Source organism: Mesocricetus auratus, unplaced genomic scaffold (assembly GCF_017639785.1).
Source record: "Mesocricetus auratus isolate SY011 unplaced genomic scaffold, BCM_Maur_2.0 Super-Scaffold_100018, whole genome shotgun sequence".
In the NCBI taxonomy this organism is placed as follows: Eukaryota; Metazoa; Chordata; class Mammalia; order Rodentia; family Cricetidae; genus Mesocricetus; species Mesocricetus auratus.
This window is the reverse complement of record NW_024429199.1, coordinates 51,188,200-51,208,031: the sequence shown is the minus strand read 5'-3', so window position 1 is coordinate 51,208,031 and position 19,832 is coordinate 51,188,200. Positions and strand designations below refer to the sequence as shown.

The 19,832-nt window shown below is 37.6% G+C and overlaps 1 protein-coding gene and 1 long non-coding RNA gene across 2 annotated transcripts; one reads left to right on the top strand and one right to left on the bottom strand.

The window, feature by feature from the left end:
* Positions 1 to 74: 74 nt before the first annotated feature.
* Riok2 (RIO kinase 2) lies at positions 75 to 19,799 on the bottom strand. The gene is made up of 10 exons (XM_040728133.1): positions 19,670 to 19,799; positions 17,611 to 17,749; positions 16,694 to 16,810; positions 14,093 to 14,268; positions 11,036 to 11,124; positions 9,657 to 9,848; positions 8,918 to 9,010; positions 6,429 to 6,947; positions 3,812 to 3,908; positions 75 to 465 (listed from the first exon to the last, which is right to left on the bottom strand). The coding sequence occupies exons 1-10, from the start codon at positions 19,733 to 19,735 to the stop codon at positions 301 to 303; spliced, it is 1,653 nt and encodes a 550-aa protein (XP_040584067.1). The 5' UTR covers positions 19,736 to 19,799; the 3' UTR covers positions 75 to 300.
* On the top strand, positions 11,420 to 14,317 carry LOC121132802. Its single transcript, XR_005869428.1, has 2 exons — positions 11,420 to 11,530; positions 14,189 to 14,317. It is a non-coding gene; the product is annotated as an uncharacterized LOC121132802 (long non-coding RNA).
* Positions 19,800 to 19,832: the final 33 nt, after the last annotated feature.

Genomic DNA, 19,832 nt, shown 5'->3' with positions numbered 1-19,832 from the left:
GCCAAGTCATCTACCTGCTTAAGGTAGACACAAAACATCACAATGAAATAAAAATAATACTAACAGTTTGCAAATACTGCTAATGAAGTTTTATTGAACAAGTTATTTTAGGTTTAACAGTTATTTGAAGAATTAAAAAAATGCTTAACAGAATTGTAATTAATTAGTCTCTGGAAGCCACATGAGTCAAATTTATAGTCAAAAGGTTTATTTCTGTACATGGTGGTTTTAGTTAAAAACAGACCAAAGGTGGCTGAATATAGAATTACAGTATCTTAAAAAATATGTATCAGAAATACACTAGTCTCCCCAAAAGCTGGCTGCTTCCAAACTAGATTTAATATTCTGCATGTTTTCCCTCCGCTGCTTGGTAAACACATTGGCTTCTCCTTTCTGCAACCGGCGTCTGGTGGCTGACTTCTGCTGCCTTGTCAGCTGGCGTTTCACCTTCTGCTTCACCAGTTCCTGGAAAGATTTTTTTGTAGTTAGTATCACTAACAACCATTTTGATAAGGAGCAGAAACTCATTAAAGCAAATATTTACATTGCTAATATCTTTTAAATTTAGATGTTGAGGATGAATTTTTAAAAACACTAATGACACTATACGAACAGTATATAAACCAGGAGAAGCTGTTGTAAAATTTAAAAATTTACATTCTTTGCAGAAATACAGATTACACAGTCAGAGGGGTCAGCAGTAGTTTAAATTATAAATCGCCAGAGTGCCACCTAGTGATCATGAGCATGGAGGGGAAAAACTAGATGAATCCGTCCGTCCGTCCGTCCATCTGTCCATCCATCCATCCATCCATCATCCATCCACCTGCCCAGGCTGACCCTAAACTAGAATGTGGCCAGATAACCTTGCTCTTCTGCTCTCCCTGCGTTCACCTCCCAGTGCTGGGATTACATAGCCATGCTTTGTTTGTGGTGACAGGGACTGAAAACTGAGAATGGGACGGGGGCAGCAGTCATTCATGGGAAGTTTTCGTAGGGTTTCTAGAGATGCAGAATATCATCTCATACTTAAAAATTCAAATCACTCATAGTTAAATGTTATATGTACAAATCACATGACTCAGGATTTAAAGAAAAAGTGAAAACTCAGTTCATAATGATCATTTCTTTCGAAATAGCCCCAATTCAGAACAAGTTATTTTAGTTACCCATAAGGTAATTATTTTTTTGTGTGTAAGAAAAACCCAGGTACAACATGAAGTAAAATACTATATGTTAGCCAGGGAATGGTGGCTTATACCTTTATCCCAGCACTTGGGGGGCGAAGGCAAGTGGATCTCTGAGTTCAAGGCCAGCCTGGTCTACTGCCAGGGCTACACAGAGAAACAGTCTCAAACAAATAAAAAATACATATTTTTGCAACTACATAAAAAACGAATAAAAACCATCTTTTTCTTGTTAAAAGAAAAACATTTTCCTATTAAATCTAGCCACATGTATATTTATTAAAAGGCAATATATCTTAATCACTAATTCTGTTAAACATTCAAGAACAGAATTTACAAATGACTAGTGGCTGTGTTAAGAGTTTACATCTAGTTTTCAGAAGAACCTGGATTTGATCCCCAAGAATGCAAAAGTCTAATAAATAGGAACGATCAAAGAGGAAACAGATTTTGTTTATAGTTTCAACCCTTTTTGTCTTTGTATAAATTGTAAAACCATCACCAAGTTCATTGAGATAACAGTTTTCCTCTTGCCATTTTAACAAAATAGAAAACAGTATGAGAAAAATTTCAAGAGAAGTTACATGTACAGCCTGTAATCCTAGCAGTGGAGAGGCAGAGGCATGATGATCAAGAGAAAGAAAGGGTATGGATTAGAGTGGAAGGAATTGGGGTGAGGGGAAGCTGTGATCAGAATATATTATATAAAAAAAAATTAAAGAGTCGAGGCCAGCCTGGCCCGCACAGACTTATATATTACACTTCACAAAAAGACTTGAAGACTCTGAAACTAGGTATGAGAGCCTGGTAAAAAGAAAAGGACCAGAGGAGCTTAGTACCCACTTAAATAGGCACAGACAACTGTTTCTGAGCCAAAAGAAGGCAACTATAAAATAAGAATTTCATCTTTATTGGTCTAGCAAATTCTAAATGTTTCTGAAAGGCCCCAGAACTATAACAGAAACTACTGTTAACGACTTTTACTTTATTCTTTCATGTGTACAGGTGTGTATGAGGGTGTGCACATGTGTGCAGACACATGTGTGTATTAAAGCCAGAGGTTCGTGCATATTGTTTTCCTCTATCACTTCCCAACTTATTTTTTGGGATAGGGTCTCTCACTGAACCTGGAGTTCAAACTGACTACCTGACTAGGACGATCCTGTTGGTGTTAGGATTACAGGCACAATCGCCATGCCTGGCTTTTCATGTGGACACTGGGGATACAAACTCATGGAAACACCTTCCCAACTTTAATTTTTTACTTTATCCTTGATAGTTTTCATTTAATATAATATTTCATTCTATCCAAAACATTTTAATTTACCAGTGACATACGTGAATAACTTTAGCAAAATGAAGTATCTTTTAAATTTATTTCTATGTAGCCATTTCCTCATTTCTTCCCTTCTAAACTGTTCCTTCTTTGTTCACCACGAGTAAATTATCTCTAAAAAGCTAGCTTTAATAACACAAAATCTTACATAAACACAAGAAAAAATCCAACACAATTATAGGATTTTAACATGTGAAAAACTTGATAAATTACTATTATTTCAGTTTCTTAATGTTAGGCCGAAAATAGTTTTTAGAATTAAATAGTACTCTTCAAAAATACTGCCCTACTCCTGAAATAAAGTGGGTAGGTTGTAAACTTGCACAGTATCTGCCAAAGAATCAGGAAAGCAAACCCAACATAGTTTTGCTTGAGTGCCCACAAGAGTAATGACTTGTAAATCCCTGCTCCTTTCAAATGTCAAGAGTGAATGAGATCTATAATCCTGTGGAGATGGAGAAACAATTCCTCCACAGGCCACAAAAGAGGGCTTGCTTTGTGGGGTGTAATAATCCTTACACCGATTCTTCCTCTGGGTAGGTCAGAACAAAAGCTGGCTTACATGCCAGAAACCTCAGTTGGGGCTAGAATATTTTGCTCACCGTCCTGTTTTGAAAAGCGTCTCTTTTGTAAATTGTTTGGACACTACTGCTAAATGTCCAAGGAACCAACAAAAATTTGAAATCAAAGACATTTAAAATTACCCATTTTCCAGAATGTAAAAAAGCAAGGATGGAACGAACACCTTCACATTTTAGCCATATTGCTAGGGCTGTACCTTTCTGCAAGACCACGTAACTTCCCTTGTTAAAAATTCAATGCCTGGGGTAGGGGTTGAGAAATGGCTCAGCAGTTAAGAGTGCTGAATGCTCTCCCAGATGACCTGGGTTCAGTTCCAAGCACCCACAATGGCAGCTAACAACTGTCTCTAACTCCGGGATCTGACACCCTCATAGTCATATGTTCAGGCAAAACACTAATACAAACAAAATAAAAAATAAATTATCATTAAAAACAAACAAGCAAACCAAAGAAAATACAAAATCCCATCTGGATCCAAAACACTTAACATTCTATTTCTCAAATTCAAACTAATTTTTATGCTGCCCCATCCCTAGAAACTGCTTATTCCAGGTAAGTGAGCCCTCTCCCCTCTTCTTACTAAACTTCTGAGTGCTATTAATTTTATGAGACTCAAATATCTAAATGACCTGAAATCCTCACAGTGCCTAAGTTTATTACTCTCTACAGCACTGGCCCAAACAGCTGATACATGTGTAATACTTACTGGAGGAATTGTTGAACAGCTTAGGATACTGCTGGTAGATGTAACACTCAGGGTTCTTGTTCTGTGCTGAGCAACACTATTCATACTGTCTTCATCTCTAGGATAAATATAATTTAAGAAAAATACAATTTATCTTGTTATTTTTTATAATGTAAAAATTAATTTGTATTTTTTTCAGTGAAGCTTACGATGAAATGCCTAAGAATCATATTTATGAAAGCAAAAGTGAAACTACTTGCAACTCAGCTCACTACATTTGAACATTCATGGAATGTCTGACAAAACTGAACTTTATCATTTTCCCACAATTCATTTGGGTTTTCCACTAAATTATATAAAAAAGCAAACATAGTATGGACAGATATAAACATCTCATTCTCTAAGACAGGGTCTCATTTGTAGCCAAGGCTGCTCTTCCTATCTCAAGCCCCCAAGTGGAAGTGTAGGCTATGTACCACCATACCCAGCCAGAGACAGACATACTCTGAAACTGTACTGAGTCATAATAAAAATTACAATCATGGACACGTCTATGCTTCTCAGTGCTTAGTATTTTAATGTAAACAATGTACAAGAACTCAGAAAACATTAGCTTCTGATAGCCAGCATTTTCCTACAACATCTATTTTTTAAAATTACATTTATCTTCTGTGAGAATGGCACATGCCATGCATGTGGAGGTCAGGGAACAATTTGCAGGAGTCGGTTCTTTCCTTCCACCATGCCAGTCCTGGAAACTGAACTTGGGTCAAACCTAGTAGCAAGTGATTTTTACCTTCTGAGCCATTTCTGTGGCTCCACAATATCTATTTTTGCTTATACACTCTCTCCTTAAATGACTATTCAATGAATAAAATTTTGTACAGTATTTGTGCAAAGCAAGAACCAATCATTAACTCCCTCACTGCTTATAAGACTACTAACCCTATACAGTTTTTTTTGGGGGGGCTAGGTATTTGTTAGACATTATTTAAGGTATACCACAAAAGGTACACCAATTTAGAAGCACTATTAGTTGTTCTGAGTTTCCAACTTGCTACTGTAGACCAAAGACCAATTCCTTATAAAGTCAATCCCAGACTTAGTATGGCTGATCTTATAAATTTTCAACTTTGTAACAATGTGAAAGTGTTAGCACATTTGGTAGCAACCACACTTTGATTTCCTCTAGGGCTGTCTCTATGTGGTACTGATACTCTTGAGATGCTGGGAAACAGTCATCCAAAGATCTAGTTAACTATGCAATCACAAGAGCAAATGGCATATATTTTACCATATGTTGTTTCTACACTATTGTAGGGAAAAGGGTTCAGCCAAAGAAACACACCCTGAGCAGAGCCAAAGAAACACATTTTGGCCCTGCAACCAGAACTAAAGAAATGCACCCTGACCCTGAAACCAGTGCCAAAGAAACATACCTTGTTCCTGGAATCAGAGCCAGTAAAAGAAATACACCCTGTCCCTAAAACTAGAGCCAAAAGGCTAAAAAGGACCAGTGAAAGAAACATACTTTGGCCCTGAAACCAAAGTCAAATCTGACCCTAAACCTGTGCAGAAAACTAATCAATCCCCGAGCAGGAGATCTAGGCATCCTAAACTCAGGATTGAAATCTGACCAATCCCCACCCTAGAAAAACTCCACCCCTTAAGAATTCCTATATAAACCCTGTTGTCTGTTCAGCTTGTGGCTGTTCGTGCTGCCCAGCTGTCCTCTGCCACACTGGCAGAGGGCAGCCACTCTCCTGGATTCTTCCCTCCCAATAAATCTCTTGAATAAGATTTTAGTGAGACCTTCTTTGGCAGGAGCAAAGACCACCCTGGGCAGAGCCGGGCATAGCAGAGCAGGGCTGTAACACTTTTCGCTGGGGTAACCTTCCCTGGCCATGTGAAGCTGTTACACTCTGTCCCAGGGGGACTGGAGTGGATGTAACAACTCTGTATATTAACGTTTTGAAATAAATAAGGTCACTATTGCAATAAACTATAGTTTTATTCCAAATCTAAAAACTAGGTTTCAGGACTTTTGCTAATTTGAGTTGCGCTTAACACCTTCAAATAATTTGAGTTGCGCTTAACACCTTCAAGACAAAAACCAAAACCAAACAAGCAAAAAAACCCCAAAACCAAACCAAAACCAAAAAACCAAAACAAAACCAAAAGAAAAAAAACTTAAAATGCAATACTGTTATGTGGCTTTAAGTGTACGAGAAAAAACAAATGACAGAAGTCCCAAAGCATCACAAAATATTCTCAGTAGATATTTAACACAGAAATCACATTTGTTGTATGTCTTACATACTTTCATGCCTCTTTGTAGTTTAAATACATATTAAGCAAAGCAGAACTTATCCTGTCTAAAACACAGATCAACATTAATTCTATGAAGTCATATGTTTTAGTTAAAGGCAGAATTTTGTGAAATTTAGTCAATAGACTATCTGGAATCAGATCAATCGAAAAGACAAATTTGTTTCAATATGAAAAAGCAGACTTCCATTTTATGCATGATGGCACAGCACAATCATGTCATAGCATTTGTTCTTTTTCAAATATGCTCCTTTGTCAAAGAATATACGGATCTCAAGATTAAAGGTAAAAAGCGAATAAGAATCTATACCTGAAAGGCCTGAACTCCTTGTTCATTGATGACAAGGCAATCAGATCAGGGCATTCATCCTCACACTCTTCAGAGTCAGCAGTCCACTGACCTGTCTGGCCATCGTGTCTGGTGTCATTTTCAGTACTATTGCTCTCCTCAGAAAAGCCAGTAACAGAACTGTGGGTAAGAACCTGCGCCTTCATTTCTTCTAAAGCTTGATTTAATTCAGTCACTTCAAAACTGGATACATCAGCACTCTGCTCTGATAAATCATCTTCCTTTATTTGCTTAAAGTCTCCAGGTGAGCGGCAACAGTAGCCATCCGATTCATCTACTGGGTTCAGTTCATTTTCCGTTTCTGATGTCCGAACTTTGTGTTTTTCTAACACCTCTTCATCAGAGAATGAGAAGTCAGATTCCTCTTCTGTTTCAGTAATCTTATCATCTGGACCTACTGGGTGGAGCAGTTCATCATCTGCTTGCATCTCCTTTGTGTAACCACTGGCAGAGACCTCCACGTCAAGAGAGTCCTCCCTCCTAGGGAAAGAGGGTACCAGCATCCAATGACACAGAAAAAGGATATTGAGATGAATAGCACCAATCTAATAAATGATAAATTGGAAGGGAGTTCAAATGGCCTTCCACATTTTAATCTTAAACACAGTGTTTAAACTACTCAACTTTACAAAATATAAACGATATTTGAAGAATAAAATGGCTAAACAGCAACATAATAATGAAGAGATTATAGAAACCAACTGATTTTATTACACTTGAAAAAAGTGTTAAGGATTGGTTTTTTTTTTTTTTTCTCTTCGAGACAGGGTTTCTCTGTGTAGCCCTGACTGTTCTGGAACTCGCTTGGTAGACCAGGCTGGCCTCAAACTGACAGAGATCCGTCTGCCTCTGCCTTCTAAGTGCTGGGATTAAAAGCATGTGCTACCACTGCCAGGCAAAAAAGTTTAAGGATTGCTTCATCCAACAACTAATAGGAACAGATGCAGAAACTCACAACCAAACACTAGGTGGAGCTCAGGAAACCCTATGGGAAAGGGGGAGGAAGGATGGTAGGAGTCAGAGGGGTCAAGGACACAGCCCATAGAATCAACTACCAGGGTACATAGGGGCTCAAAGAGACTGGGACACTAATCAGGGAGCCTGTACGGGTCTGACCTATGTCCTCTACATATATGATATGGTTGTGTAGCTTGGTGTTCTTGTAGGACTCTTAATAGGGGAAGTGGGGGCTGTCTCTGACTCGTTTGCCTACTTTTGGGACCCCCTTTTTTTTTCTGCTGGGTTGCCTTGTCCAGCTTTGACATGAAAGTATGTGTGCCTAGTCTTATCGTAATTTGTTATGCCATGTTCGACTGATATCCCTGGGAGGCCTCCTCTTTTCTGAAGAGAAATGGGGGAAGAATGGATCTAGAGGAGAAAGGGGGGGTGACTGGGAGGAGAGAATGGAGAGAGAAACTGGGGTTGGGGTGTAATATATGAGAGAAGAATATATGCTTTTTAAACTATGCAACAACAAATCTCAAACCACAAAATATCCTAAAATGTATAAAGCCAATAGAGAAAGATTAACTCAAAAATACACATAATCTGAATAAAAGAAAAACAATAAGGCTGGAGACATGGCTCAGCATATGTTACTTTTCTAGTGGAAGGGGGTTTGGTTACTAGTACCCACTTTGGTTTGCTCACAACCACCAGCTCCAGGGGATCTGACTCTCTCCTGGCCTCTGTTGGTACTTGCACTTATGCATGGGTTTGTGTGGTGTGTTGTTAATGTAACTCAGGCTAAAATTCTGGGAAGAGGGAAGCTCAAATGAGAAAATGTCCCCACCGCATTGGTCTATAAGCAAGCCTGTGCACTTTCTTGACTTGTGATTGATGTGGGAAATCCCAACTCACTTTGGGTAGTGCCACCCCAAGGCAGGCGATCCTGGGAGGTTTAAGAAAGTAAACTGAGCAAGCCATGAGGGAGCAAGCCAATAAGCAGAACTCCTCCACAGCTTCTGCTCCAGTTCCTGCCTTGGATTCTTCTGCTGACGGATTGTAAACTGTGAGCCAAATAAACCCTTTTCTCCCCAAGCTGCTTTTGGTCATGGTGTTTTATCACAAGTGAAACCCTAACTAAGACACAGAAATACACATAATTAAAAATAAAATCTTAAAAACCAAAACAAAACACCAATTTTACTAAGATTTGCCACCTGATTTCTTATAAATGGGTTATAAACATTTGATGCAGCATTCAAAATACAATGAAAGGTGCTGACTTCATAAGAAAATAAATCCAACATTCAAAAGTTCAACTGTAGCATTTTAACTAACTGACAAGTATTTTCAAATCTTCAAGTTTCATTCATGTACTATAGAGTGGTGATATTCAACAGCAACTGTATGTCTGGACATTATTTCAGATGAAAGAATTAACTTTAGAATTAAGCAAATAATCTATCAAAGGGGTTCTATCATTATAAGCAACACTAAATACAAACCTGATGTCACTAAAGGTTGGGTAGAGCTCACTTTCATAGCCAAAACGTTTCATGAAGAACTCTCTAATGCATTTAACATCTCTGTCAAAATACCTGTAAAAGTAAACAATCATCTTTAATGTTATCTTTTCTATCTGCTGTCCATTTATCTACTTCTGAATAGGACACATAGCCTCTCCATGTAACTACTTCTGAGTAAGCTTTGGTTTTAAAACTCTGATTTTTTTTTTCTCTGAGACAAGGTGTCTCCATGTATTTCCAGCTGTCCTGGAACTAGCTCTGTAGACCAGGCTGGCCTTGAACTCACAAGAGATCTGCCTGCCTCTGCCTCCTGAATACTGGGATTAAATGCTTGCACTACCACCGGCTGGCTGCTTTGATTTCTTAAAAGTCCTATTTGAACAAATCAGCTCCATGGCTTAGAAAGCTTGATTTGAATGTTAAGTACAAATTATTTTAACGCTTTCTTCATTGAAGTTTATGTGTTAGATTCTCAATACACAGGATAAGGATTAGTTTTAAAATTGGACCTAAGTATATTTTGTCTACTTTAAAACACTGAGTAGTAAAGATTTTCTTACAGGGAAAATTCTAGTAGTTAGATATCCTTTATTCAAAAAATAAATCTTCATCATTGAAACAATTTACTGCTCTAAATAGAAAACTAGAAAATTATGAATAAAAAATGATCCTATGATACACAAACATATCCACAACTAGAATCAGTTTTAGCACATACCATTCAGCATTTGGATGGGAAGTGGAAACCATCTGTGGAAAATCAATCATGGTGATGTGGTCATCTTTATCCAATATGAGATTGAATTCATTGAAATCTCCATGAATCAACCCATGATTTCCCAATTTGACTATTAGTTCCATAGCTTCATCATAAACTGATGCAGGGTCTTCAACATGATGTATCTGACACCTCAAAGCATGAAAATTATGAATAGGTTATTTGTTTATGTTCCTGATTTTAATGAGTATAAAAGTAGTATGTGTATTGTACGTCATTCCAATTCCCAGTCTTCCCAGTTTCCTCCTCATTTTCATCAGATACACGTCTCAACTATTAAAAGCCCACACCACCTTCCAAGCCTGTTTTCCACCATCACTTCCTATCTCACACCTTCCTTACAGCTCAACTTTTTTACAAAAAAGCCTCTTCTAATTTCACTCATGCTACTTTCATTAGATTTCCTTCCACACCATTTAAACAAAAACAGTTCAAGGCAATTTCTTCTATTCTTTTAGGCCTAAATTCTTTGTCATTTCCATTTCTAGTCAGCTAACTTCTTCTCCTTGAAATACTTTCTTCACTCAACTCTCAGGCACCATGCCTTTCAGATTCTCTTTCTTTATTGTTAATCACCGAGGCCAATGTCCTCTCTATCATCCATTTCCCACCTCTTTCGCACTCACATCCAATTCCAAATAACTCATGCTGCTACCTGAGAATCTGAGCACTTTTCATCACCTTTATGACTGTGATTAAAGATATAACCATCTCTTGCCTGGACTTCTGAAAGTTTCCTAACTTATCTTCCCTGATTGCTTCTTGGATCTGACTGTTCACTTTTCCCCCTCCTCCGACCCATCCTACCTTAGTCACTCTGCTCTATATACTGGTTTTTTCTTTCTCTAACTACAGCTGTGAACATCCAAGGACCAACGCTTTTCCTTTACCTGGAATATTGCCTTAGCTAGTTTCCTAAGATTTCACTCTGTGAATGGCACTTTTCCTGACTGTCTTGTATTAATTAGGAATCTCCTACCTCTAGCCTCTTCATTGACCTTTATCGATAGAATTTACTAATATACTAGATATACTATGTATTTCCTTGTTCAGTTTGAGGGCAGGAACTTTTTTGTTCACTGCTGAACTTGAAAGTATTAGTATGTAACAGTACTTTTCACAAGCACTCAACAAATCAATTTACAAATGGCAAAGATGAATAACCGAATAAAACTGAGTTTTCAACTTATTTTTGCATACCTCTTTAGAAATGTCTAGCTTCTCAGAAATATTCCAACAATTTAATACATTTTACTTAAAAACATGGACCTTAAATTCATTTATTAGGACCTATGCTTTCAAGTTTAATGAACACTTACAGGGGATAACCATCGATAAGCTCCATGATCACTGCATGGCGATTGTAATCAACTGGCTTTGGAACTGGAAATTTCCTATCATATAATGCCTAAAATGGAAAAAAATATAAAAAGTTAATAAAATCATGTTTTTAAAAGAACAAAAGAATGCATTTTCCAACAACAAGGCCTTACAAATTTTTAGTCAACCTAAGGGTATTTAATGCATGATTTACTGCAAGAACTAATTAGTTATACATAAAAATAAACTTAAGTTGCTTCGAATTAACTTTCCCTCTTAAATTATGCAATTACTAAGTATTCTATACTGTGATTAAGACAAAAATGAATGTAAAAAATTCTTATAGTCCCTTATGGTATTCCCTTTTTGTTTTTTAAGTCTCTGTCAACTGTTATTTAGGTTTTCTGGCATAAGAAGTCAGTCATCCTGAAGGTCAGGCATTTCAGTCTGTAAGTCACTGATGCTAATCTCCAGAATATACTGCGATACACTAGGTAAGTAACAATTATGTACACATGGCAGTCTGAGCCAGATATTACTTTAGACCATTCACACCTCTTCCTCTCTGACCTCTGGAGTGCCAATATTTCTACTAGGCCTTTGTTATTTATGCATAATTATTCTACTAGTGTCCAATCTCTTGCCACCATACCTTACCTATGGACCTATCAGACTAGATACTTATGCCAATGCATAATTTAAAAGTATTTATAGTGGATGTAGATATTTTATTTCAGTCTGAACCACTTTTGTATTTTTGTTGCCCAGTTTTCAAAATTCTCTGTAACTGTCTAGTACAAATTCTTCAGTCAGCACCAAAAACATAGTTAGGACTGTCACTTCAGAACCACTTACACACATGGGGCTAACATCCAGTCATGCCTTGGCAGACGCTTCATCTTCTGCACAGTCCTTTCCTTAAAACTCATATCCATCTTATGAATTCACTCAACTCCCATTCACGTCACAGTATTTTCCTCTTCATATTGACTCTGACTTTAACATATAAACTTTTCTTTCTGTCTGTTATCTTCCCAACTTTAAAGCAGTCTATACTGGCTAGTCCTTTGGTATTTGGCCCTTTATCCTGCATTACCATAGTACTTAATTTTAAAAGCTTCCAACTTAACTACCACCTTCTGTGGATAGGAACTGAAATACTTCCCAGAAATCTTTGTTTACTTTAAAGAGTTTTACATCAATACAGACCAGTTTTAACAAGTCCTGGAAGCATAGGAGCATAGTATAATCTTAAAAATTATGCCGGACGGTGGTGGCGCACGCCTTTAATCCTAACGCTTGGGAGGCAGAGGCAGGCAGATCTCTGTGAGTTCGAGGCCAGCCTGGTCTACAGAGCGAGTTCCAGGACAGCCTCCAAAACAATACAGAGAAACCCTGTCTCACAAAACAAAAAATATACTAACATTTGTCTAGAACAGCAGTTCCTAACCTGAGGGTCAAGACCCCTTTGTGGGCTAAACTACCCTTTCACAGGAAATCACCTAAGATCACTGAAAAACACAAATACTTACATTACTATTCAGAACAGTAGCAAAATTACAGTTACAAAGTAGCAACAGAAATAATTTTATGGTTGGCCGTCACCACCACATGAGGAGCTGTATTAAAAGTTGCAGCATTAGGAAGGTTGAGAAGCACTGCTCAAGAGTTTACATTAATAGTGCAGCTATCGAGTCACCGCTCAATCTGTATCTTAGTCTTTTCCTTTTGGGAAAATATCGATGCATTTATTTAAGAAGAGTACCTATGTGCAACCAGGTTATCTCTCTGTACCTTCAATGTGAACACACTTAAAAAGCATCCATTACGCCGGGCGTTGGTGGCGCACGCCTTTAATTCCAGCACTCGGGAGGCAGAGGCAGGCGGATTTCTATAAGTTCAAGGCTGGGCTGGATCGACAGCTTCCAAAACAATAGAGAAACCCTGTCTCGAAAAACCAAACCAAAAAAAAAAAAAAAAAAAAATCCATTACTGTTTGGAGGAAATGTTTAATGATTTTTGCCAAGATACTTCCTTATATAGTATAAAAAGAAAAAAGGAAACATACAGTATCACAATTGCTTATTTATACTGCTTTAAGAATTCTACTACTACTAACAATGAAAGGGTTAAATAAACTATTCAGAGAAAACAAGCCGAGCTTCCAAGAAGCAGCTGCTTCCACACTATAGTAATTCTCAGCAACTAAGAAAACTTTTTTTGGGGGGGTTTACAAGACAGGGTTTCTCTGTATTGTTTTGGAGGCTGTCAGTCCAGCCTGGCCTCGAACTCACAGAGATCCGCCTGCCTCTGCCTCCCGAGTGCTGGGATTAAAGGCGTGCGCCACCACCGCCCGGCTAGAAAACTTTTTTTTTTGTGGGAATCAAATACAGCAATCAAACTAAAAACTGGGCCATCAAGATGGCCCAGAGGGTAAAGGAATCTAATAGACTTGCATTCCATCCCAGAGACTCTCATGATGGAAGGAAATAAGTGAATCCTACAAGTTATGTACCTTCCTACACACACACACACACACACACACACACACACACACGCACGCACGCACGCACGCACGCACAAACAAAACTAAAAACAATAAAGTAAATTTTAACAAATCCTACTAGACAAAATAACTGTTATTTTCTATTAAACTTATTGATAATATTTAAGTATTGAAGATTTTTTTAAATCTATGTGGCACTTATTTTTAAAGGTTCCAGATACAATTTTATTACAAATATGTAAATTAATTTTTCCTCATAATGTTAAAGAAAAATACTAGTCAAGTTATCTGAAACAAGATTTTCAGATAACGTTTTTAATAAAAAGAACATTTATATAGTCACACACATAAATTTGCACAATAATTAAATGTCTTCATTAAGAGGAAGTCATAAGAGGAAGAAGCCACTAGGAAAAGAACATAATCAACAGAGTTCAAGTTGACTGTAGGGACTGAATTGGGGGTCATTAAGGTCTTTGTAACGATTGCTTATAATGAGGAGTTACAGGTTATTTTTTTTTTTAAGAAATTTAAAATCATTAAAAAATACCTTCATATAGGCAAATTCCTTCATGGCAGAGAGACGAGATAAATAAAGCCAAGAAACATTATGCCTGTGCTTATGGTAATCACGCTTGTTTTTCAGATTTCGAAATGAGGTTCTTCCCAGTCTATGAAGCTTCAGTGCAAACTGCTGCCCTTCTTCATTTGCAACAATGTAAATATCTAGAGCACAAATTGTAAAAACATCATTAAGACACTGTTACTACAATGGGTTAAATAGTTCTGACTTTATCTGCCTTCCTTGTATCTGCTATCTTTCCTAATACTAGTTGTGTAAACATTTCATATCTGAAATGACAACCTAAAATGTGCTCATATGTAACTGTAAAAGAAAGCAGAGATGCACTGGTACTAGGGCTTTCAAAGATAGCCAATACTTAACATTTATCATTATGTCAAAACAATTATTCAAGTCATCGAAAAAGTGTTTCTAGCCAGGGAAGTGCTAGGGATCCAACACAGGTCTTGTGCACAGCAGTAAGGGCTCTATCATACAATTACGTTATCAGTCTAAGCAAAGTGTTTAACATCTGTTTCAACATGTTCAACTGCTATGACGACCAATAAGTTAGAATTTAACTTGTAAGTAAACAAGTGATCTTTTTAATAAGTAATTTGCCAACTATCAAAGTAAGTTATTTGTAATGCTGACATTTAGAACATGTTCTCAGTACATTAAAAATTTTAACCATATCTATTAAAATAGGCTATCATATCTTATTGACAGAATATAAAACATTATACTTTTTTTGAAACTTGGTAATATCAAATTTTATATACTTTTTGTCCTGTTATGGACTGAATTGTGTTCCTAAAAATTCCCCCACTGAAACACTAAAATTTTACATATCTCTCTAAAGAAAGGGACTTCTATTACTATTCACAATTAAGAATAAATGAAACTCAAATCACTACTGCTTAGAAAATGATAAAAATCAATTAAAGAAAAACTCTCCCACTGTAACACTGTACAATTATGATAAAGATACCTGTCGCTAAACAACATCAAGAGTGAAAAGCAGACAAAAATTACGGTATAAGATACTGAGTAATGCTTACTGGAATTCCACTCTTGCTACAATCTCATGTGAACACAAAAGTAACTCTAAATGCACATAATGCATATAATGTTTTTCTACAGAAAATTTCTCAGATTAAATAAGACATAGCCTTAGCTATGAGATATAACCAACAGAAAATTAACTAAAATGTAGATTTGAAATAAGACTAGATTTTATTGTACTTTCTATTTTTGCAATTTTTTTTTTGAGACAGGGTTTCTCTGTATTGTTTTGGAGGCTGTCCTGGAACTTGCTCTGTAGACCAGGCTGGCCTCCAATTCACATCCTCCTGCCTCTGCCTCCCAAGTGCTGGGATTAAAGGTGTGTGCCACCAACGCCCGGATTATTTTTGCAATGTTAATGCTTATCATTTTACTGTTCAATTTTTTAAAAATTAAAAAATAAACAATCTGTTTCATAACAACTTAGTCTTTTCAAATAGTTGAGATATTTACAATAGCTAATTAATAATTTAAAATTCAAAAGTAATGACTGAGAGCAAAAACAATTAACAGGAAGGTTATATTACCCAGAGATGATAGTCCACTGTTTATACATTTATATTCATTTACATGTGTACACGCTCTCCCTACTTCAACTCAGTATTGTTGCATTACTTTTTGTTTTTGTCTTTTTGCTTTTTTGAGACAGGGTTTCTCTGTAGGTTGAGACTGTCCTGGAACTCTCTTTGAAGACCAGGCTGGCCTTGAACTCACAGAGATCTGCCTGCCTCTGCCTCCCTCGTGCTGAGATTAAAGGTGTGTGCCACCACCACCCAAATTAGCATTACTTCTTAAATACATACTATAACTTAGATATAAACACAGAAGGCACACTAATCATATAAAATCTCATAGGGACCTTTTGGGGGTAGGTTTCTTAATATTTATTTCCACGTTTAATTTTGCTTCCCCAGTTTAGACAATGTAAATTAGATAGGAAGAACTGTACAGGACAAAAGCTGTATACAGGAGGCTATGGTTCAAAAACAACCATCTCCTATTCTTTATTCTTGTCTCTCACAGAGGAAGGGAATGAATATACAACTATTTGCTCCATGACATTTTAAAATGCTTTTAGTTCTGTGTTGCTGTGACAGAACAATGTGCCTGTGGTATTGATATTTACTATCTCCCATTACTTCCTTTTGGTATGTATTTTTAATTAATACAAATGCATATCTTATGAGATATAAAATAAGAGAAAATATAATAGTCACCAAAGATGTGAGCTAGTAAAAGAAAATTAGGGCCTGAAATGTAGCTGAGTAGTAAAACACTTGGTAGTATGTGTGATTTGTGGAAAATTTTGGTACCACTGGAATGATAGTAATTTATGGAGATAATTATAACCTACTAAATTACTGTTAATAAATAACAAACTATGCTACTAAATCTGTAATTGCTTACAATCAACTTTCAGACTTACTATTTAGTTGGACTATGTAACAAAATGAAAGAATGCGTTCTCAAAGTAATTTAAAAACTTAAGCAGACAGTGCTTTCAACAATACTATTAGTACATACCTGACTCTTTGCCAACACCCATCTGGTTTCCAACAGACTCAACTACCTGTCTAGAAGACAGGGTTTTCAAAGCTAGGTAATCATAACCAGCATTTGTCAATCGATAGCCCTGGACAGCTAGACAAAAATTAGATAAAAACATTAGTTTTTTGAACTGTAGGAACAAGATACATCAACTCAAGCCAAGCATCAAAGATGGAAAATTTAAGCTAGAAAAAGATAAGTTATCCAGACCTGTAAATTCCCATTCCTAATATCTTCTCTATTATAGAACTATTTAAAGTGATTCATGTATGAACACCAGTTTGAGGGTATGTGAAAAGATATGCACACAGACTCAAAAGTATTTAAGTTCAGTATATTTTATATTGATCTGACTATAACCATTATTCTCTTTTCTTTTTCAATAACTACTTTTTCTTATAAAAAAAAGTCTTTGATAAGTTTTTAATCCTTTAGCCCTCATCATGGATGGCTTGGGAAGAAATGCTCTAGAGTCCTGTGAGAGCCTAGATTTTCCAAAGGTAGTGATAACTGTACGACTACTCCATTTGTTCTGCAGTGTGATCTTGCTACTTTCTCTTCCTTCCTCAAGTGGACTCTGACTGTTTTTGATCAATTCAATATGGCAGAAGAACATGTCAGTTCTTGGTTGTCTAGTCAGGCAACCTGTACTTCATGCTTTTTGAAGGTCGGCTCTATAGAAAGCCAATTATCGGCCGGGCGTAGGTGGCGCACGCCTTTAATCCCAGCACTCAGGAGGCAGAGGCAGCGGATCTCTGTGAGTTCGAGGCTGGGCTGAACCGACAGCCTCCAAAACAATACAGAGAAGCCCTGTCTCGTAAAAACCAAAAAAAAAAAAAAAAAGAAAGCCAATTATCTGGAAATTGACAAGTAATATAGCATAAACTACTTACTTTTAGTACGTTCCCAAGCTATGAGTTTATGTTTCACTAATTCTCTCAAAACTTTATTACAGCCACCATGTTTCAGGCTGGCTATAGAAGCAATCAAACTGCAGGGAACAATTTCATGGTTCTTCATGCCCATTTCAACCTGAAATTAAAGGAGTCATTATGATGACATAAGCAACACAAAGCTTTGTCTATTGAAACTGTGCTAAGAAATTAGCCTCTTGAAACTTTCCCAACTAAGTACATCTCTGGCCACACTAGAAATGTGCTGTTAAGCAAATGTAGACTACAAAGCATTAGTGGGCACTATCATGGTTATATTGTCACTAAATAGAATGATCCTAGGAGATTGCTGAACACACATTCTCTGGCCAAACAAAAGGTTTAGGTCAGCATATGGCTATAATTCTACAATATAGTTATTTTCGCCTGCATCATGTTAAATTCCTTCTTGATAAACACATTTAATCACTGATACTGTTCCTCAATTTCAAGAGTAAAAACTGTTAGTTCTTGAAAAGCTAATGACACATGGCCGATGATAAAATACATAACACCTAAACACCTATCTCAAAAATTACAGATATTAAGCATAATTGAGATAATTGATAGAGGTTCACAGGAAGACGGGGTGAGCAAGCAAAGTCAACACCGGCAGCATCCCTTTGAGCCTGAAATATTAACTTTAATAACTAGGTAATTCCTTAGGGAGCTTAGAAATTTTGGAAGAAAAATTTGTTACTCTGTTATCTCACCATAGGTTAAGCATTTGAGGCTTTTGACTCATTTTTTAATGTTCTGTTTCTGCTTTCCCAATCTTCCAATACACTTCTGTTTTTTTTTTTTTTTTTTTTTTTGATTTTTGAGGCAGGGTTTCTCTGAGGCTTTTGGAGGCTATCCTGGAACTAGCTCTTGTAGACCAGGCTGGCCTCGAACTCACAGAGATCCGCCTGCCTCTGCCTCCCGAGTGCTGGGATTAAAGGCATGCGCCACCAACGCCCGGCTCCAATACACTTCTTTACAAACCTGTTTTTGTCAGACATTAATAAGTGAATGTGCTGAGAAGAGATGGAAAGCCATTATTTAAAAATACTATTTAAAGAAAAAGCCCAGGTTAATTAAGGCTGCTATAGGAGAAAGAAAGTGTATGCTAGATTTCTTTATGGACTTTGCATTTGATTGATTAACTTGTAAATGCTACCTGCTTAAGACTAGTTCCAAAAAAGCCTTGGTCACAAAGGCTTAAAATAATACGTGAACAAGGCAACTCACATTACACATATTATGTAATTGTGTGACACAGTCACCCTCTCCTTACCAAACCACAGTGACCCCTAAATAAAGACCTTGTCTAATCTTTGATGTATGTCCTGATCTCTGTGCAATGAGACTAAAGCTATGCAATCAAGTTTTGTCATTTTCCTAATTAAAACATTCACTGGCTTCCATACATAACGCTTAGTAGGCCTGCACGGATAACATGACTTGGGTCTCAGCTTTTCCATGTACATCTCCAACCCTCAGTCTTTCTTTGAAGACTTTTCCCACCTCTGGGTTTTTTGCCCTCAATAGAGTTATATTCTTTTCCCGTAGGGTAACATTCCCTGGTTCGGGGTTGGGATCATGACATACACCAACTTTGTGGTTTGATTAAATAGGAGTAAAGACAGACAAATGTGTTTTCCCGAATGAATCGTTACGGGAACATTGCGTGGCTGGGTCTATCGCTGGGAACCTAACAGCCCTCCTTCAAGAACTTAAACCCTCTCGCTAGTTTGAAAGCCGAGGGTCCACTGAAGTTTCCCGGGCAGCAGAGACGCGAGCGCCTCCGTGAAGCAAAAGGGGAAGCGGAAAAGGCAGGCTTTGCCGTATTTAGGGAAAAAGATACCTCTTTCTCCACCAAAACTTAGTGAACAGTCAGACCTGGGTACCCTTCACCCAGATCCCAGCCTCGGCGACGACCCACAGACCAGAGCCCTCACACTCAGCTCCCAGCGACCTTCCGAGGGGCAGGAAGAGGACGCCACCCGGGACGCATAGGCGAGAAGGGCGTGCTTCTTACCGCGGTCAGGACCCTGAAGTCATCGCGGCTCATGTACCTCAGCTTAGCCACATTCACCTTCCCCATGCTTGCTCAGCTCCAGCGCGGACGCTCACACCGCAGACGCGCAAAGCCGCTGGGTAGTCGGACGGGCTTCCGGCGGGCTGCCGGTTCGCGCAGGCGC